The sequence below is a fragment of the Paramisgurnus dabryanus genome, chromosome 4 (genome assembly GCF_030506205.2).
Source record: "Paramisgurnus dabryanus chromosome 4, PD_genome_1.1, whole genome shotgun sequence".
Taxonomy (NCBI): Eukaryota; Metazoa; Chordata; class Actinopteri; order Cypriniformes; family Cobitidae; genus Paramisgurnus; species Paramisgurnus dabryanus.
This window is the reverse complement of record NC_133340.1, coordinates 40,917,327-40,939,686: the sequence shown is the minus strand read 5'-3', so window position 1 is coordinate 40,939,686 and position 22,360 is coordinate 40,917,327. Positions and strand designations below refer to the sequence as shown.

At 37.5% G+C, this 22,360-nt stretch overlaps 2 protein-coding genes across 3 annotated transcripts in view; one reads left to right on the top strand and one right to left on the bottom strand.

Annotated features, from left to right (window-relative positions):
• The window catches only part of ptprdb (protein tyrosine phosphatase receptor type Db), a 94,249-nt gene that overhangs the window by 38,139 nt on the left and 33,750 nt on the right, over positions 1-22,360 (bottom strand). The window contains exons 5-16 of one of the 2 annotated variants that reach the window (XM_073814408.1): positions 18,114-18,257; positions 15,803-15,948; positions 15,494-15,635; positions 14,868-15,053; positions 11,327-11,344; positions 6,256-6,366; positions 3,688-3,957; positions 2,710-3,291; positions 2,448-2,590; positions 2,221-2,362; positions 628-930; positions 228-421 (exon numbers count right to left, since the gene is read on the bottom strand). In XM_073814408.1, the coding sequence (XP_073670509.1) occupies positions 228-421; positions 628-930; positions 2,221-2,362; positions 2,448-2,590; positions 2,710-3,291; positions 3,688-3,957; positions 6,256-6,366; positions 11,327-11,344; positions 14,868-15,053; positions 15,494-15,635; positions 15,803-15,948; positions 18,114-18,201 (2,325 nt within the window). In that variant the 5' untranslated portion in view covers positions 18,202-18,257. Of the gene's footprint in view, positions 1-227; positions 422-627; positions 931-2,220; positions 2,363-2,447; positions 2,591-2,709; positions 3,292-3,687; positions 3,958-6,034; positions 6,042-6,255; positions 6,367-11,326; positions 11,345-14,867; positions 15,054-15,493; positions 15,636-15,802; positions 15,949-18,113; positions 18,258-22,360 lie in introns of those variants that run through there. The other variant, XM_065254620.1, reaches the window with a different exon arrangement.
• LOC135760994 (uncharacterized) overlaps positions 11,330-22,360 on the top strand; it is an 80,992-nt gene continuing 69,961 nt past the window's right edge. The window contains exon 1 of the mRNA XM_065275043.2: positions 11,330-12,155. The gene's annotated coding sequence lies outside the window, so the exon portion shown is untranslated. The remainder of the gene's footprint in view (positions 12,156-22,360) is intronic.

Below are 22,360 nucleotides of genomic sequence, written 5' to 3'. Positions count from 1 at the left end.
AACTGCTGCTTATATTACAAGAAGGCAATATCCCACTGATAGGATAATCATAAAAGTGTCCAAACACTGTTTACTGTTTTGTGACATTTCCCTGGATGCCCCAAACAATAGGCTAATGTTTGAACATCTAATTCTCAAAAGATGATTAAAATGTCCTTTTCAACTGAGAAAAAGTGCTACAGCATATAACGACTTCGAATATATGTCATCAAGGTGCAGTCCTCTACCTGGGAGTCTCTCAACAGGAGTTCCTTAATTCTGGGAGAGCCCGTTCTATCCCCTGCAGCGCGTCTGACGTACGTCACCTGGTAGCCACGGATCACTCCATGCTGTCGCTCAGCAACTGGAGGTTTCCATGACACTCTGGCAGAGGTGGCATTTAAGACCACCACATCCACACCCCGCGGTGGTGCACTGGGCACTGATGGGGCATTTAAGGACAAATGACATGTGATTACATCTGAACATTCTCTTTAGTTCACAAAAGAAGGAAAGTGGGTGAGTAGAAGATATTTGATGCCGAGGAACAGATCATTTATCTTGATATGGGTTAGATGTCACTTTGGTGGGAGAATGAAGGAGAGGCTTAGCTTCAGGTCAAGAGGTTGGGTAAAGATGTTGACATACCGTCATCCTCTGTTCGGACCAATATTGGCAGGCTCTCTGGCCCTTGACCGGCCTCTGTGTGAGCAGCAACAGTCACAGAGTACAGGGACCCTTTCCTCAGTCCCTCTATCCGGTACCGGAAACAGTTAGATGGGATATCCGAGATCCTTTGTACGGGGTCTTTCTCCCTTTCGACAGCCACGTAGCGGATGGAGTATCTTGTTATGACTCTATTTTCATCGGTAAGGGGTGGAGCCCAACTTAACAACAGACTTGTGGAGGAGGGACTAATGCATGTAATTTTCTGGGGAGGGGGGACGGAGTCTGATTGGGTTTAATTGTGAGTTTCGAGGCATCAGCGGTGAGTTTTAGTGTTTTATGGATGACAATGTGTGGAAATTAAGAGAAAAAGAAATTAAGAGAAAGACAAAAAAGGAACATAAAATGACAAAAACAGACTTGTGTTTTCACAGACAAGTAAAATAAAGATTAGGAAAAATAATTGGATTGTGGTAAAATAGAGAACGGAAAATTAAACACATTCAACATTAAACATACCTGTTTAACCCCCATCTTTCTAGATCCTTCCAGCCTTACATTCTAACCTGCTTGTTTTTACTTAACATATTAACACAATCTAAATGCAGAAATGCAAAACTAGGTGAGCATTAACGCTCGACGGAAGGCTTGTCTGAAGCGTGGCCATCTTACGTTACTTTCACATGCGTTAACGCTTCTCATTTACTTTTAATGGGTGACGTCATTCACTGACAAACAGAATTGTGGATCCGTCAATGTCACGTCACTGCCGTTGCTCGTGTCAGAAGTTGAAATTTCTTGCAAAAACCGATCAACTGGCTTCACAAGACATCAATATGTCACCAGGAGTCGTAAGGTTTACTTTTTTAATGCATATATACAGTAGACCTTTTCAACTATCAAATAGGCGGAAACCTTTTACTTTTAATTATATTAATTACAGTGCGGTTTCTGCAAAATATAATCTTTATTATTCTACTCAAGAAAAAATGTCACCAACATATCAGATGGCTAAATTTACTAAATAAAAGAGTTACTAAAAAAAAGGCAAAATTTCCTTTTAGAGTGAATTATCCCTTTAATATCATTATCTAATTTCTGAGTTTAGCGGTTTTTGCATCTGAGCTTCTCATTTATATCAATTATATATATATTATATATATTGTTTTGGTAAACAAAATTTTTTACATAATTACCAATTCCCTTAGGGCGCACTCACATTATCCAAACCAAACCAAACCATGCCCCAGCATCATATTGCTTAGTTGATCTGTCATGTGTGCAGCTCGGACATTCACGTTACCCCGCTGCTCGCAGCAAAAGGTTTTTACGGAGGCAGATGAACGTGAGTGGTCGCGCAACTGACGTCTTCACCTTTTGAATCGCACTCAGGCGTGATTGCGCTCACACCACAGCCTTCCGCGCCTGAGCCCAAGTGAACCGCGCTCCGGCCCACCTCTGCAACCCGGCCGCTGCGCGATTAAACAATCCGGTTTGGATAGTATGAGTGCGCCCTTAGTTGTTAAAATATTTTCTCAGAACTGATCAAAGTCTATTGTTCTGAACAGTACATACATGTCTGTGGAGTCTGAACGGTGATTTCACTGGTGAATGCCCCCAGGCCGTGTTTACTGCGAGCTGCTAGCTGGAATATGTAGGTTGAAAACGGCTTCAAGTTCTTCATCAGATAACTAGAACTGGGATCAAATGATATTTTCTGGAGGAGAGATACGGAAAAGTTTATACCACCGACCCAATAACCAGGCGATATAAAACGTAGACTCATGTGTGTCTGTGTGTACCTGCTCTGGCTGGTCTCCAAGCCTGTATATGAGCTCATAGCCCATAATGGCATCTGTGCCACTGTGTGCCGGAGGGATCCATGACAGAAGCACGCTGGTTTCTGATTTCACCTCTGCCTTCAGTTCGGTGGGCTGGGATGGTACTAAAAAGCCAGAGAGGCAGAAAAATGATACTTTGAGAATGATGAAACAAAACAGAAACAAAATAAGTTGCAAAAACAACGAAATTTAAATAATGATCCCAACAAGCCATGCCGCACACCTCCTGTCTTGGCAATAATATGCAGGTCGCTGGAGAGAGGTCCATCCCCCACTGCGGTAAACGCGAGCACTCGGATATAATAGGTTTTGTTAGGCGTCAAATCCCGTATGTTCAAAAAATTTGCTCCACGGACCATTTCCTTCTCCCACTGGCTCACGGGCAGCGATGGATCCGATGTGTAATAAACCCTGTAACCAACCACCTGACCATTGGCTTCTTCTGGCTCCTCCCACTGCACCATCGCCGTGGAACCGCTCAGCATGCGACCTCTGACACGACGCGGAGGGGAACTCGGCGCCTGCTCGGCCGTACGAGCTTCCACCGTCTGACTCGGAGGGCCGCGGCCAATCGAATTCACCGCCACCACCCGGAAATGGTAGTGCGAGTAAGGGCTGAGTCCACCCACGCTGTAGCGGGTTGTCGCTATGGCATCGATTTCCTTAAAAGTGTCGGTGGAGGAGGTGGGGCGATACTGAATGATGTAATAGGAAACAGGAAGTGGATTTCCACTGTCCCACATCAGAGTAATGCTGGTGGCAGATCGCTCCATTATAACAGGAGCTCCTGGTGGATTGGGAAGGGCTAAAGGAAAGAATGGAAAGAAGGCAAAATGAATGAATTTTCCGTTGTGTGTAGCATCTTGATTGAAAAGCACTATGTATAAAACTCCATCAAAGTTTTCGCAGATATTAAGCAGACAGTCTACTAATACTTACTAAAGGTGCAACAAAATGATTAATATCGGCAAAAATAATGACATCGGCAAGAAAAAAGTATATCGCCAGCTGCCTACTGTATGTAGGCTTTGAAATAGAGCCAAACATATCAGTCATCAGCCATGCTTCTTCCAAGATATCGGCAACATCCATTGAATAAACATTCGTCGCCCACTGAGTCCACAGTAAGAGCGTTGTCATCTTTATGAAATATTTTTGGCTGTAAGACCTTTTAAAGATCTGAAATATCACCTCAGCCTACCTTTCACTGTGATCTGGGCAATGGTTTCTATAACTCCGAGAGTAGACATGGCCACACACGTGTAGTTGGCAGACTGACGTACGTCAGTGAGTTCTAAAACATTCCTCCCAATAGGCATGTCATCTTCTGGTGTCAAATCCTCAGCTCCCAGCATCCATTTGACATATGGCATAGGAACGCCCACAGCCTGACAGGAGATATTCACGCTTCCTCCCGGCATGATCTCATAATCCATTGGCGGTACTGAGAAGCGAGGTGGGATGCGACGCACTGCGGGAATGAAAAAGCGTTTATTAACTCATGCTAAAGACGTTATTAATGCAACAGAGAGCACTGCTTCTAATAATAAAGTGCTGTAGATGCTACTCGCTGCATGTTAACAATCTGGTCACAAAAAATAGAAGTAGTAAGGTTAAAGGCGCTTTGGAACACTTGGAAGAGAGAGTTGTGTCGAGTATTAAAACACACTTGTAGCCAATCAGCAATAAGAGGCGCATCTACTAACGGACATCGTTGCCTGGGTTGCGTATGTGTGGGGTGGGTCTATCAAAAGAAGGTCCATTCTATTGGGGGGTGATTGTTTAGGTGATTTCAAATGTCAACATTGGCTTTCAAAGATCATGTACCCCGCCTTTAACAAATAATGAAAATTATTATTATTTCTTTCTTTGTTGCTCAGCACTTTAGTAAACCTTGCAGTTCAGTTCAAAGTGCTCTATAAATAAATGTGCACATTTGAATGTACTAAAATGTGGTGTAATTTTACAGCATACTATCACAGTAGTATTTACAGTAAAGACACTGTAAAAATTCAATGTTGTGTTTACATTTTTAAGTTTAATTTCTTTGAACATACAATTTATTTTAACTCTTCTTGCCATTGACGAGTTATCTCGTCAATTAAGAGAAAACATTTACATAAAAAACGTGTTCCTGATCAATTTGTTGTTAATCTGCAATACCACGTTTATCCACTTACCCAATTTATGAAAAACACTAAAGCCAAAACGTTATTTAATGATTTTAAACTCTGTGTATGTTTTGATAACCGTTCTGAATCTGATCTCTAAAAAAAATTATTCACAGACATGCAATTATTTCAGCTTTTTGCTAAATAATTTTATTTTTAAAGAAAAATACCCATATTTAAGAGTTTATAAGCATAGAAAAAATATAGATAGGATGAAATGTTTGTTTGTTTAAAAGCAGAGGGTCTGTTCTTTCATTTTATATATTTGTATGTTTATATATTTTAAAAGAAAATTTTCCTGGAAGACATTTTGTGAAACTTTTGTAAAAATCACAAATAAATGCTGGCGGGCAACTTTTCAAAAAAATGGCTGGCGGGGAATGAATTAATTTCTAGTGAGGAGTTGCTATAAATTATAAAAATAAAGTTGAAATAACTTCAGTTAATTTAGCTTTATTTTTTTAAGTTACAGCAATTTAAGTTGATTAAATTAATTTTTTTTACAGCGTACAGTGTAAAGAATGTTAACCATTTAACCATTAATTATAATAATTTAATGATATCACTAATAAACGAATCTACTGAGCCCCTAAGGTGACAATGGAGTAAAAAAAAAAGTTACGTTTCACGTAAAACCTTCATGTGCTCACGTGAAACCTTCATGTGCAGATTTTTCTTTAAAGTTCCGTTTCACTTGCGCACGCGAAACTAAACTTTATTTAATTTTTGCTCCATGTCCCCTTAGGGGCCCCATACGAGTCTTAAGAAACTTACTAATAAAACATTTTTTAAAAATCAAAGTAAAGAAATATTATATTTCATGTTAAAATTTTGCATTGTAATATTATTTTCCTTACAATAAAACACATTTCCTCCACTAATTAGTATGATTTTATTTATTTACATTTACATTTAATTGCTAAATATTTAAATATGTTATCTATTTACATTTATTCATTTGATTATTTTCTGGCTGCTCAAATTTTTTTTGTTAAAATTATTTTAATTGTAGAGTTTGGTTTTATCTGTTGTACCCATACAATAATTATATTCAATTGTATTTATATAATGCTTTTCACAATTGTTTAATTGTTCCAAAGCAGCTTTACATTAATAAAAACAATTTATGCAAAATTTATACAAAAGTCATTGTATATCAAAGCACTATTACTATCACTTGATATTAGCATGACGTTATGAACGCAGCAAAGCAGGATCAGGTGAAATATGAAGGATTAGTGTCACATGGCATATGCAGAATTAGGATCTGTAGAGCGAGTCAGACTAGTGGAGAGGAAGGATTATGTAGATGTGAGGGTCTGTGATTAAGATTAAAGTATGAAACATATAGCATTGGTTTAGAGGAAGAGAACTTACCATCTCTCAACTCTACAGAGTACAACAGGATTCCAGCAGTGAGAGATGAGCCGACAAAGAGAAATAAACAATGACAAATTGTGTAAGATACAAGGAGATGATCTAAGGTGAAACATCCTAAATCAGAAACATCAGACAGAATACTTGACTACAGATAGGAATCTGTTAGTTAGGTATTTCTAATTCTACAGCAATCCATTGACAGATGCTCAAAGGTGTACCTCTGACGTAAAGGTTAGCTGGTGTTGAATAACGCGTTCCTTCACTGTTGGTCGCGACACACTCATATTTTCCCTGATCGGTTTCTTCACTGTGATCAATCTGAAGTGCACCTGGAGACATACGCACATATAAAGGCAAAAAACATTTACAACACACACACGTGCACACACTACTCACAGGATCTGTCAACACCCCGCTCATCTGAGTTGTGTTTATGTAATGTTATGGGCTGTTTTGACCAAATGTAATTTTTGGTCAAAACACGCAAATCTATTTGGACTTAATACAAAAATGGGAACTATAAAAATGAATCACGCATTTATGCACAACTTCTGGTTATGCATTAGCAATGGAATTTCTGTGGGTGGAGTCACATATAAACAATTGTCTGTTTATAGTTTTGACACTTGATAGTCAGATCTCCAGTGTGACCGTGCTATAGTCACTAATGAAATAAAAAAGTCTATCTACTCATATGTTTAATGATTACATATTGTTGCTATACTATGTAAACATGCAGGGCATTTATCTCAGTATAATCCCTTTGTAAATCTTATATAAAATAATTTTACAAATAAAGAAAGAAGCCAAAGTTATTTTCATATTTGTTGTAATCGACAGCATATGGCTGAAACAACCCTTATGACTTACTTTCTGATGATTTTTTATGATTTACTTTCACAGTCACAACTCACAACATCTCTTTTGTGGTCCACAAGTGAAACATTTAATTTCTGAAGCTTGGAAAAATATAAGCATGAAGGGTGAGTAATGGTGCACACTGTCCTGTTAAATTGTTTGAATCTACAACATTTTTTAGCTGTCCCTTAAACATTCAAACACCAAACAAACCAACTTGCATGGAAATATAGCATGAAGCATGAGTGCACCACATTCATAACAGTTATGAAAAATGCTTCGCTCTCTGGGAAGAACTTCCAGTTTACAATAAAGACACACAACCAAACGTTTCTAGGTTTTAAAAACATCAGGGGCTGAGCCCAAATCATCACAGGCTGGGGTTTGCCAGAGTAATTTTTTGCAATATTGTTTATTTGTAAACACAAATTAACACAATTTACTTATATGTAGCCTAACTTTATTTTCATCTCCTTATTCAGTTTTGATTTATGTTTCTTATCTCTGTTTTATTTCACAGGTAAAAAAGGAGGTAAAAAATCATATTTTCTCTCGCACATACAATCAGTTACTCCATGTACAGTTCTTTACTATTAATAGCCTCTCATCTAACTTGTAAGATATTTGCACATTGGGTTCGAAATACTGGTCTGAAATTTTTGCATGTTAAAAAATAAATACGACCTCATGTTGTGTCAATTATGCTTACACACTGCCTCCGAAACTGTTGTTCATCATAAAAAAAAATTGTATCCGGTTAAATTTTCTGCGTTTTTTCAGCCCAGTCTCCTGAAGATGCGTATAAATAGCAAATAGTGTAAAACTCGTGCAATACATATGCCAAATTCCACTTTGGCGTGCATATGATACGCCAGTCCTTCCCCTTCACTTAAACGGTGCATCTTTTTTTGTCGTTTTATTTATTAAGTTTCTCAATTTTTTTGCTATCTTTTACCATTTTCGCTTGGGTTTAGGATTAGAACAACTTTTTGTTATATAAACAAATATATATACCTAACCCAAACCCCAACTCCAAGCTACCAAGGGTTAAATATGGACAAAAACATGGAGAAACCTGTATATTAGATAACTTCATTAAGCAAATCTCAAATCTAACCCTAAACCGAAAATGGTTTAAAAAACAGAAAAAAATTAAGAAACCAATAAATAAAACGACAAAAAAGATGCACCGTTTAAGTGAATGGGAAGGACTGGCGTATCATATGCACGCCAAAGAGGAATTTGGCGTATGTATTGCACGAGTTTTACACTTTGTGCTATTTATACACATCTTCAGGAGACTGTATTGCGTTTTTTGCATCTGTAGCAAGCATTTTGAGAGGTGTTTTAATATCAGAGCCACAGTACAAGCAAACGTCAAGAATATCAAGAACAGCGTCTGACAAGTTGATCAACATCATCTTGCAGCACAAAGTATTCCAAGTGAGGAATATAAAGAGACAGAATATAAAGACAGATAGAAAGTGCCGTGATTGTTGAGCATGGGAGCCCACACTCGAAATGTGACCTCTGTATTTAACTCATCCCATTGTAGTGAACGTTGCACATACACACAGAACTGTATGTATAAAGTTGTATGGCGGTTTTTCTAGCTAATATTAAAAATAAAAATGATGATCTTCATAAAAAATCATGTGACAAAAAAATGTAATTGTTTGGTATAGACACAAACACAAAAAAACTACAGGTTGTTACAGTATCCCACCTTACTGCCTGACAGCAAAATAAACTAAAATAAAATAAATAAAAATGCGGGAAATTTGTTTTTGAAATTGAAATGATTTGTTATTACAGGGAGAAATAGCTACAACTAGTCAGATAAGGATTAGAAGTGAATTAAAAAGAAATCATTGTTTGTAAAGATGCTCCGATACAAAATTTCTGTGTCGATACCGATATTCGATTCCTTAGAATGACATACCGATATTAATAGATACTGACATTTTTGCTTTTTACTCCTTGTTTCAAAGTATTATGTGTGAAATCATAGACGTGTAGTGTGTACAAAAAAAATCCAAAATTATTATACAGCATGAGTTCTGATGCATTTTTTCCCATCTCTTTTGATTGCCAGGTTATAGACGGTTTCAGCAGTAACAACGTAAACAAATTTAACTTCCAGTAAACTTTCACAAAGAATCAATAACAATAGAGTCTTTTAGAGTAGTTTATTTCTGATAACAAGCAAAATAAATAACAAGTAGATTACCTTAGTTCAAATCATAGCTAAAGTGTATCAAAAACTACACTGAGCTAAGTTACTGTGTTAAATGTATATACTATATACTGTAATATATACAAAGTTGATAACAGATTGGCTGCCAAACCTCCCTTTACATAGTCTCCCATCGTCTTTAGGAAACCAAAACATTTGTTATTTACGACAAGGTATTTGTTCCAGAGTTCAGTTTAGCCACTAGTCACACTATTAAACAAACAGAGACCGTAAGTAAAGTATCATCCAGGCGCTTAACTGCGACAATATGCGTGCTTCCGATGAAACCGTCTATAATCTGCCCTCATCATCACCTGTTTTTAAACAATTGGCTGATAGTAGGGACAAATGCATTTATGTGCCAATACCGATTATATGCCGATACATTGATGCATCCCTAATTGTATGTCTTTATTTCTAGCAAAACGTACATGTATAAAGTTATGGCAGTTTTTCTAGCTAATATTTAAAATAAAAATGATTATCTTAATAAAAAGTCAATGTTATTCATACAGATTTTTGACCCAGCACAACAAATTTAGTAGTATAAAATTCGTGTGTATATATATATATATATATATATATATATAAGGTATGCACCGATATGTTTTTTATTGGGGGGTGATACCAAATTAAACAGGCAACTATTGGCTGATACCAGGTGCTAATGTCGATTTTAAACACTTGTATACAATACTATACAGTTGGCACATTAGCTAGTTTATTTCTGCATCAAATTATTTTTACTGAGCATGGATTGGATCTAGTTAACATTCAACTGACCAACATTATAAGAGAGGCACAAATTAAGATAAAATTTTGGGGATTTTTGGTCTTTTTCCGAGAGATTGAAAAAAGACCAGACCACCAGTGGTGGCTGGTCACTGGGGGCGCTGGGGCGCCGCCCCCCCAAAGTTGGCCAGAGAAGAAAGCTACTTCAACATGTTACAAAAAGTTAAATATATAATGCAAATTAATACAAATAAAATCGTTTAGTGGTTGAATGCTCATCTTGTAAGTTCATGATTAGAAATGAACAGGTGAACGAAAAAAATTCTTGTCAACATGAAATGACGGATAATGGACTGTCGGGATTTTAAAACGAAATGTCTAACGCAAACTCTGGTGTGTTTGTGAGTGTGTGAGTGAATTATTACCATGAGTAGTTCATTACTGATAATAAACCCACATTATACTCAGATTTACACATTCATAGTAAATTTATTTCATGATTTAGTTGACTTCAACAGTAAAATTTTCAGCATTTTAGCTAAGCCGTAATGATATTTATCACCTGATAAACGGCTATTTACAGACCTGCATTATCACAGTAAAAGTTTAATTTCAAGTTTGTATGCGCCCCCCCCCCCCCCCCATTTTTTATAGCACCAGCCACCACTGCAGACCACAGATATTTTCCCAAAATACCCTTACTTTGACCGCATGGCTCACATGGATAAGTAATCTCTCACGTGATTAACTACGTGATTTACTATTTTTCCAACATCGCACGTCTGACAAACTATCATTTGTGCAGATTTTTTTTTGTTTTGGTAAGTGTTTAATTATTTTGATAATTTTTATTTGATATTAAAATGCTGGATTATGCAACAGACATGGAACTTACTGCCTTCGGTATCTGCCTTTCTCGTGCTATTGCCGATATTCGGATGGGTTCAAATTCATAAAAAATCGGATGATACATACTGGCGGCCGATACATCGGTGCAACACTAATATATATTACTACTACTAAATATACGCATGTCTCATACTGCTCTGAGTGTGGTTGGCAGAAAAACACTTATTGCTGAGCGCTACTAAGGTGATTTTGGTATATCCTCATTCAAATCAATTCTATTTTAGTAATAGAACATCTACTTGTTTTTAATTTACTGTGAAAAAATCTTTCAGATAACACCCGGGTTATGAAGAGGCAGTTTTATCATGATGACACAACCCGAACAGAGCATGATAAAACACAGTCTCTGTAAATGACACGGTTAGTCAAACAATGAGGGAGAGAGATAAATGAAAAGAGAGAAGATAGAGAGACAGAGACACAAAGAGAGAGAGAGAGAGAGAGAGAGAGAGAGAGAGAGAGAGAGAGAGAGAGAGAGAGAGAGAGAGAGAGAGAGAAAGAGAGAGAGAGAGATAAGGTGAGGATAAATGTGGTGGGTAGCTGTAGTCTCTTACCTCTGATAGGCGTACCCCCTGGATGTGTGAGAATGAAAGCAGATGGGAGATTAAAGAGAAGAGTTAGTGCAGCGCGGGAGAATGAGAAAGAGACAAAGTGACAGAGAGAGATAGAGAGAGACTAGAAACAAGAAAGAAAGAGTGCAAGATGTCAAAAAAGGGGTAGATGGGAGACTCTTCATGTCTTAAGCGCAAAGTGTATGTTTCTAAAGGTTTAATCATATTTTAAAAAGTGGATCATCCGTCTGATCATAAAACCACTCCCCTATGCAAAAACCCTCATGAAAAGACCAGCTTAGACCAGTGCTGTTGGTTGGTTCTGGTAGACCAGCGTAGATATGCTAGGAGCAAAACTTGTTGGTGAAGTTGGTGAAGTACATCAACCATAATGCTCTTTCACATCAAACTGGTTGAGCTAGTCAAGACCACTTTTGGAAAAATCTGCATCCATCATATGCTGGTGACCAGATTAGCTGGTGTTTTCAACAGGGGGAAATTACATTCAGTTGTCACAGTGACTTAAGACAGGCAGACTCGCGCCCAGAGAAAGAGGAAGGCCAAATACTGCTGCGGATTTAGGTGAAAAGCCACTGTAACATTTAGCATTAGGACATTCAAACCTATCTAGGCAAAGGAGAGAGAACGAGAGTCAAAAAACAATAAAGAGACAGATAGAGATTTTAAAGAGTGAGTGGGGGTAGTGATGCAGGAAATCCAATGCCGAGGTCAGTGAGATTTGAAAAAGTGAAAAAAGAGTGAGTCGGTGAAGGAGGGGACGAGAAACGTAATCGAGAGGCTTGAAACCACAAACTAAAGGGGCAGCGCTCAGGTAAGGTGAACTACATGTGTGACTGCTGTGTGTTAAAACTGTGTTCTGTATGTGTTGTTAGGGGATATATAATATCATGCGCTTTACATATAACTGCATGTGTTTGGTGCTTCAACGTGTGCGTGTGTGTTGTGCCTCATAGTAACAAACTTACCAAAAGACTCTGTAGATTAAAACACACAGAAAGAGAAACAGCACATTTATTTATACGCTTAAGCTTGTCGCACAGCAAAAACAGTGTGTTTGAGACTCTGTGTGTTTGACAGGATACTAGGCTACAAGAATTTTTAAAGGTGCACTCTGTATGTTTTTTATATATCACATATATCATTTGATACAGTTGTTTTGGCATTTATTTTGGCATTTACATTTTTATTTTGTGTTACACTACACTGTTTGAGCAGATTAATTTTGTAAGTTATAGGGGTGTAACAGTACACGTATTTGGACCTAACCGCTTCAATACATGACTTCCCAGTTTGGTGCACATGTGTAACGATGAATTATTTAACAATAGGTTGTTTTACGTGCAGACCACAGGTGTGTTTGAGCGTTCCATGCAAGTCTCGTGTCTTTTGCAGTGAGTTTTAAGACACCGTGTTAAGTTAAAAGAATTTTAACTTTTACAGGCAGCGCAGCTCATCAATGGACCAATCAGGAAACTGTGTTGCAAGGTTTTGTTTACAGTAGAGAGTTGGCATGGCAATTTCCATTATTCCCTCATGTTTTATTCTATTCTATTTGTTTTTATTTATTTTATTTAAACCAAGCAGGTGTTTTATTTTTAAATATATTTAAAATATGTTAAGTGTTTTTATTAGATGTAAAATGTTGATGTTTACAAAAGTTGATGTTTACCAATGTTTATAATAAACGGTAATAATAAAAATAAGTATTTTGCATTTAAAGAGTTTGGTTCCAAAAGGCAATAAATACATTTTGACTAATTTCGGTAAAAACGTGTTTTCTATACCAAGAAAGTGACAAGATAAAAAAAACACTATTTTCTGTTAAAACTTTCACATAGCATCTTTAGGTTAAAATAACATTCTAATCCATAATTTAATTTTCAAAGATGTATTATAAAAACGGATAAATTTTTCTGCAAAATGCAATAAATTCATGAAAAGTTAATTTTTTCAAATCGCTATAAAGCTGTTATCAATATATATCAATATATAAATGTGCATTCATCTTTGCCATGTTATATTCATGTAGTTGACTAGTGGTATACACTCATTAAAAAAATAAACATTAATGGCATTAATCAAAACATTGTCACATTAAAAACACTGTCATTGCTGCTGTCATCCTTGGGATGCCGTCGCTAAAATTTTTAGACAGCGATCAGTTGTAAAATGTTTTGGTCTGGCTAGATTTGCGTCGACTTCGCATGAAATAATGGAAAGTTTTTCATAAGATCCCCTGGGTTCAATGTGTTAGCATGACAGAAGCTTGATGCTGTCCTGTAAGAATAAGCAACAGTCGGCATTTTTCCGTCTCCCGAGTGCCTCTCGCGTAAATTATTTGATTTTGATGGTTTACATTTCTTCCCGCCATAGAAAACCAACACAGGTTTATCAGGGCGCACTCATGCAAACCAAACCCCCAAAGCCTGGTTTGTTTGACTAGTGTGATCGCTCTGTACCACGCCCGGGCGCGGATTGGTTAATCGCGCCGTGGCCGGGTTGCAGAGGTGGGCCGGAGCGCGCTCACTTGGGCTCAGGCGGCGGAAGGCTGTAGTGTGAGCGCAACCGCGACTGAGCGCGATTCAAAAGGTGAAGACGTCAGTTGCGCGACCACTCACCTTCATCTGCCTCCGTAAAAACCTTTTGATGCGAGCAGCGGGGTTACGTGAATGTCTGAGCTGCACACATGACAGATCAACTAAGCAATATGATGACATGTGAGAGGGCTGTCAGTAATCGCGCACCAAACGACTCTGAATGAAAAACACAGACTTATCATATGGTGGGTTCCAGTATTAAGAGAGCGTTTTACTTCCTGCTTTTTTCAAAACAATCGCATCTTAATGACGAAAGCGCGCCCGGACTTGGATCGATAAAAGTACAGTGTGCGAGTGTGCATCTGGGGGAGTAGGGAGGGGTGACAATCGCGCTGGGGCATGGTTTGGATTTATTGCATTCTGCAGAGAAGGAAGAGTGCCGTTTGTCGCGGTTTGGAAAAAAAGGGAGAAAATGAGATGACAGAATAACATGGCGGATATCGGATTTTGCGTAAAATTAAGAATGTACTTTTTAATACTGACCTGATACAATACTGATTTTGGTGGTAACATTTAAAAAAAAAAAGGTATTTATCGCGTTTTGAAACCAAACTCTTAATTTCTTCCCCCTAACTGTACCGACACTAAACTGAACCGTGACCTAAAAAAAAAATCGTAAATTTTATGTACGTTACACCCCTGGTAAGTAAACATATTTGTAACAGTAGTAGTAGTAGTAGTAATATTTAGAAGAATAAACAACTGGACATGTGATCAACACTATGGTCTCCGATAAAAAGCAAACCCATTCCGCATACATATCTGTATTTTAAATATTACGTAAGGCTACATCAATAAAAAAAATTGTCCAAAAAATGTTCTTCCAACATATAAAAAAATTTTAAATAATGATAGAGTGCACCTTTAAACAATTGTAAGAGAATAAAAGCACACAAATGTTTGTACATCCTTTAGTGCGCACACACCTGAGCGCAGCTGTTTAATCCGCCCGTGAATGTGTGTATCTATGGGGAGGAAATCTTTAAACCAGGTGATCTCCGGGTCAGGTGTACCGCTGGCCGCGCACAGCATGGTAGCGGTACGAGAGCGCTCTACTACCTTCAGCTGAGGACCCATATCTATAGCCGGGAAACCAGAAGGAAGCTGGTCCTCTGAAATACATAAATACCAACAAATTGCAGTTACAGTGTAAAGTTGGTGCACATTTTATACAAAGTAGCCAAACCAATCAAATTACATTACACCTTGTCTCAGTATTTTCTTTATGCGTGACCCAGTCCAGGAAACCCGGGAAAAAGTATTTTTTGTGATTTATATAAGAAATAATTGACGATGGGCTATTGAATTATTCAAAAATAATGCACACCAAGGTGGAAATGCGGCATGACATGAAGCAGAATCTTCATAAAACGTCGGGTGTGCATTTTTTCGAATAAGGTCAATTATTCCACTGGTATTTAACTGGTTTTGACCAGAAATTTTATGAGTGTGTCTCTACAAATGATACCCACTAATAGTATCAAGCAAAAATAATAAAATGTACAAAATAAACCCAAGTTATCAAGAAGCTCTCGGCTGGATCTGTACTCACCGCGCAGAACAGTGAGACGCGTCGAGGCGCTGATCTCTCCTGCTTCATTAGATGCCACACATTCATACACGGCCTCATCGCGGGGTGTCCGCAGAGGCTGCACTCGTAACACGGACCCTGAGCCATCCTCAAAGTCTATCACCTACAGACAGAGATGTGTTAGAAACTCCTTGAATAGCTTGTGTGTTTATAGACCATATGCACAAAATTGATTTAGCCATGGCAAGCGTGCGAAGTGTACTGGGAAAATCTCACTTAAGGGGTGTTACAACCTTGCATTGTTGTTGTCTCTATGTTGGGTGTCTGTACCTCAAATCTTTGATTGGTGACTTTTTTGCCTTTTCGGCTCCAAGTGACTTTGGGCTGTGGATCTCCCGTGGCCTGACATACGAAGGAGGCCACGCCTCCCTGCACACCAATCTGATCAGTTGGGGTCCGGCTGAAGCGAGGGGGAGCTGTGGAAAGAGACATTGAGGACCAAAAAACTCACTTTAACTTTCCTAAATCTCCTGATTGAACTTTTAAAAATGCATTTATGGGTAATATACACTGTAAAAGTTATGTACATTTATCAAGAGTAGCTTAAAATGTGCTTAAAACGTAGGTTGAATTGACTTGCATAATGAAGTTTTTTAAACATGTGTGAAATACAAGTACAAATTTGGCTTTGGAAAGAAAAGAAAATGATTTTTTTGTCATGTGTTGTCAACTGGCTGATAACTTTTTCAGCGACAACAACATTGCACAGTCAAGTCAAGTCAAACTTTAAAACTAATAGTCTGGTGATGGTCAAATAAAAAACACAAACCATATATTAAATGAATAACATGCCTTCTAACAAACAACCTGACTTAGACATTGTAAATAAAATATAAACCCATTTGACTGTGGCTTTGACTTTTTGTACGCTGCATTAAAAGTACATTAGGGTTAATACAAAAGACAGATTGAATTAACCCTTGCAGATAAGGATAAGTGCAGATAAGCACTGTGCATGACGCAGAACACAGCGATTGCAAATCTACTTGGTCTAAGAATGATGTCACTCTCCCATGCATTAATCTCCATTGAAACCCAATAACCAAACTCTCTAAACTAATAGCAGGGGCGACTATCCAAAGGTTAGACTCAGAATACTTAAGAATAACAATTTGAATGTCTATGGATGTCTGTGTCATGACCCCAGATGATGTATTATGAAATCTCTTTATCTTCACTTTTACATAGTTTAATTCCAAAGGTTTTAATCTGCACGTCCGCACAGGCGAAGATGACGTTTGCACACAATCAGACCATTCGTTCAATCTTATTATAAAACACAATTTCAAATTTCACAGAGAGAAGCAAACATCTCTAAGGCATTCATAAAATAAATTCTTGACTACCAAAAAACAGTGATATCTGTTTCCTGCTGGCCAGATTATCTTTGTGGTCATAAAATGAGAAGTTAAATCTTTTTTACTTTTTTAAGTTTTAGATACTTGAAAACTACAGTTTTTACTGTTTTACTGACTCGCCTTATAATAATAATAATAATAATATTTTTAAAGGAAAACACCACCATTTTTCAATATTTTACTATGTTCTTAACTCAACTTACCTTAATACATACCTATCTTTGCGTGCACTTAATCTTTGTTCAGCGAGTTGTGAATGTGTTAGCATTTAGCCTAGCCCCATTAATTCCTTAGGATCCAAACAGGGATGAATTTAGAAGCCACCAAACACTTCCATGTTTTCCCCATTTAAAGACTGTTACATGAGTAGTTACACAAGTAAGTATGGTGGCATAAAATAAAACGTGGCGATTTTTTTAAGCGGATAAAAAGTGAAAACTATACTGTATGGCAGAAGAGCACTTAGTTTGCAGTACTTCGACCTCGGGCCCAGTAATATTGATAGAAGTTTGGGCCAGAGGGGGAGTAGTCAGGAGTGATGAAGTCACGGACCCTTCTGATGATGAAAATAACGTCATGCAGATGGGGTGCGTGCGCGGACAGCCCTAGTATACCTTTGGCCTTAGGATGGTGAATTCCACTCTGCTTTATAGACGGTTTCATCGGACGCACGTGCGGTGACGCGATACGTGTCTGGTCTGAACTTTACTTCCGGTTTCAGTTTTTTTTATAGTCTGACTAGTTGCTAAACTGAACTCTTGAACAAATACCTCGTCGAAAAAAACAAATATTTCGGTTTCTTAGGTAATTTACGTGTTGTTTTGTTTGCTTGTTATATAAATAAACTACGTTTAAGGTACGTAATTTATTCTTAGCGGAGTTTACCGGAAGTTACGTGTTGACCACGACCGCCACTTGTTTATGTTGTTACTGCTGAAACCATCTTTAATGTCATTAAGTTACGCCTTTGTTATTGTGAAGTGGTGAAAACCTTACATATTGTGCCTTTAATCCCACTATTGGACATTGGCCGATTGGGGTGGAAAAACACATCAGAACTCATGCTGTTTGATTATTTTGAATTGGGTGACATGACAACAGAGTTGCATTTTATACTCTACACTACTAGGGTTTCAGAATATAATTTGAAACAAACACACATTTTTTTGGTATCTATCAGTACTATCTGCTTTTTATGTACCTCTGATGTTTGGGTTACTTACTCTGTGTATGTGCCAGCTGGAGCACGCTCAATAAAACCAGTAGCAGCGTCTGATAGGTGCTTCCGTAGATCATGTGACCTCTGGCCATCCTCTCATTGGCTTGTCTATGTATGCGGATCACCGAGCTGTAAGTGCACTCATAACCTAAAATGCACATGTGAAAAAGCAAACATATGTGTCAGTATAGGCGAAGGAGGACATGAAATAAATCCATGACATTAATCAATTAGTATTCTGTGTACGACTTACTGAGGATCACATAACAAATTACTGTGTGGTCAATCAATTCTTCAACATATCATTTAACATAGGGCCTTCACTTCTCCTGAGATTTCTTGAATGTAATCTAGCTTGCATTAAAGGTTCTGTGAAACTTAAATGGAATCCTTTTGAAAAACCAACTGACAGGTCTTTTTTAATAAAAGAAAATATCCTTTAATTTCTGTAAATATTGCTGGAGCTCAGTTGATAAGGGCATTGCATTAGCAGTGTAAAGGTCATAGGTTTGATGCACAGGGAACACACAGATGCAAACATATACTTTGAATGAGCTGTAGGTCACCACATGCATGAATGGCAAATCTATTTTGTGTAATTTTTTGGACCTATCCCCATTACTTGTATAACATGGCAAAAAGTGGCAATATTTTTGTGTTCCAAGAAGAAAAAACATTTTGGATAATCTATTGCTTTAAAAAGAAAAAAAAGTTATTTTATCTTTTGCAATAGAAATTGTAATGTTTCTCCCACTTTAATATAATAAAGTGAATTGTCATTTATTGATCTAAGCACAGATCTGAGTTAGTTGAAAACTATTTTTTAACAAAAAAAAAAAAAACATAAAACCTGCTAAAGTAATAAAATCAGTTTTTGTTGCAGTAAATAAGGGGAACAAAACTAACTCAAATTTACAGAATTACAGCTACACCTCTTGAAACCACGATAATACAGAAGCTAAAAGACTTGCGGGCACAAAACTAAAGTTAATAATTACAACATCCGGCCTATAAATGTATAATCATATTTCTGAAAATATGACGTTGAGAAAGAAAGAGAGAGAGAGAGAAAGAACGAGTTAGGTGGGCAGTTGTTACTGCACTAAGTAAAAGTTGCATTAAATATGAATGCTGTGCATTGAAGATTGCCGCAGACGGGGGGCGTGTTGGGAATCGCTATGGTAACTCTGCCCCCACGAGCACCATGCTTGTCACATCACATCACATCATGGGGAGGGAGAGAGTGCTTGCGGACCCCTTCATCCATGCTGCCTTCACCGTCTCCTATCCATATTTAATTCAACTGCTGCACTCTAAGACTTTCTTTACTGTTACCAAGCTGAGAGAGAAAAGATCACACATCATGTCACTTCCTGTAGGGAATCATGATGATGCAGGAAATGGGGTCGGAGAATTCGAACAGTGACACATAAAAACCCTAAATAAGCGTGTGTGTGTTTCCTCATGTTAGGTTTCTGTTGTGCAGGAAATGGGTCAATCTGATCTCTGTAATGTAAAAGAGAAGCCCTTCAAGCCCCTAGACACAGATGCGCACACATACACGCACAAACCACAAACACCATCTGCCTCATTTGGAAAACAGCAGCTTAACACAATCCCTAATACACAATATCATCAGAAAAACTACATGCGTGCAAGGCATACATAACCAGACACATAGGCAGTTTATACACCAAAGATGGATCATTTCTATACTTTGTCCCATCTGTATTGGATATTTGCCCAACAATCAACTATTCGATTTAGTGATTAGTTTATCTAGATTTTTTTCTAAAATATTTTTTGGTTTCATAAATTTGTGGCTGTGTTTTTATTAAGGGGGTCGGACACTGGATGAGAAGTGCCAAGTCGCGCCATGAATCTAAAAACAGAACACATTATTTTCTATGAATGTATGCACATCGGCGGCACCTGGCGGTGGCTGTCCGCTGTAACTCTGAACGCTGCTCAAATCCCTGTCGCGCCACAGAGCACCACTCACATAGTTTAACATTAAATAACATCATATTTGTCCCAAATCATTAATGATTAACATAGGTTGCTAACGTATTTTGCATTTCGAAGTAGACGCTATTTGACTTAGCTTGCGCTATTTAATGTAATGTAATCATACTTCCAATGGGTGATACCTGCGAATCGTCCTACATCCGACGCGACGCTTCTTGTCCGGTGAGCGACCCCCTTTAGAGTGCCAAAAGAGTTTTATGTTTAACTGCTGTCACATGGATCTGCGTAAACAAAACTTTGTATGATGCATGCCATACCAGTGTCATATGATAGTCTAATACCGTAATTTGCAAGTTTTTAAAAATGTGCATTTTTGTAGTTTACACAGAGACAAGTGTCCGACTGGAAAATACAGCTTGGGCTTATCTTACGAGAAAGTCATAAAATGTTTTCTTTAAGAAAACCGGTTATAACTTAACTCTTTCCCCTCCATTGACGAGTTATCTCGTCAACTAAAAAAAAACACTTCCCTGCAAATGACGCTTCCCTGACGAGTTTTTATGGCAAATTATATTTCCATTATTATCCACTAGGTGGCACCCTTACCCAACTTACAAAACACTTTAAGCATGCACCGATTCAAAAACAGTAAAAACTGAATCTGATCACTAACTAAAGTCCTTTATAAATATGCAATTATATCAGCTTTTTGCTCAGCTTTTGTGTATTTTTGAGAAAATCTACCCATATTTGAGAGCTGATAAATAGAGAACAAATGAAGATAGATGAAACGTTTTTTTCCCCCCCGTTTGTATGTTTGTTTGAAAGCAGGGTCTGTTCTTTTATTTGATATATTGTATGTTATATCATAGAAGAACATTTTCTGGAAGGCATTAAACTTTTGTGAAAATCATTAAAAAATGCTGGCGCTTGCTGGTAACTTTTTTTAAACGCTTGCGGGGAAAGAGTTAAAGTTAGTTACATTTAAGTGTACAGTCTAAAATATGCTGGGTTATTTTCCCGCTGAGTAATTTAACCTATGCTGTGTTGGTTTAACCCGAAATGCTGGGTTGTTTTAACTCATTAATAAGTCAAATATAATTTTGGGGGGTTAATTTAACCCAACAGCTGTCCCTTTTTGACTCAACTTTAAGTGTATGCTTATGCATCCATAAAAAAAATATATTTTCAAAAACGTGAAATGCACTTTCAAAAGTTTTCCCCCCAAACCCCCTTGTCATGTAAATAAATGGCCAAAATGCATCAAGTTTTTTTAGTCTATTCTACGCCTCTTTCTAGTATAAATGCACCTAAGAATGAACAGGGAACAGTTGAATTCAACTCTAATTGTAGTCAGGTGACTCAACTCCTTATCATAAGAGTCGACTAGTGTTTCAGGCAATCCATCAACTTAACAACTTTGGAAATGTGTAGTAATGTGTAATATATCTCTTAATCTGAATATGTGCGTGTGCATACTGTATCTGTGTGGATTATTTTCCTTTCCTCTGTGTCAGGGCCATACGGTACCCAACCTAATCTGGAAAGAACCGAGATCATTATGATAACCTGATATTTCCTGCCTCCACTCCATTTGTGCCAAGAGTCAATACTGAAGCTTTGTGGCTACTGTATGTCTGTGTACATATGAGAGAGAGAGAGAGAGAGAGAGAGAGAGAGAGAGAGAGAGAGAGAGAGAGAGAGAGAGAGAGAGAGAAACTTATGAAAGAAAGCCATCACACAGTTTGTATTTAAGGGAGAAAGAGACACAGAGCTGCTGACTAAACACATTTGCATCTTAATTACTAATTCATAAATGCAATGAGTCAAATAATTGATATTCGCTACTAAGCATTATCAAGTTAATGTGCGCCGACACAATTACTCTGCAGTTATTTAGTCATGACATGAGGGATACAATAGTACAAAAAATGTTTGTATGCAATGAGCTTTTTGTATGCAAAGGCTCAATCCTATTATGGTTCACTCTTAAAGAGACAGTTCCGAAAAAAATGTAATTTTATCATCACTTCAATTCATTTAATCCTTGCAAAGAATAAAAAATAATGAAAAAAGTATTTTGAAGCCGTCTGATAATTGTATGTGACAAACATCCTGAAATGTAAGTCATTAAACCCTTCTCAATCTTATAATAGATTAGATACATTTTGATAGATCAGTTTTGCTGTATAGTCATGATACGTGAGAACCAATGATATTGATGTGATTGAGGTCAACCTTACACAACATCTAATGCATGGTTTTTAAAAACACTTTATAAGG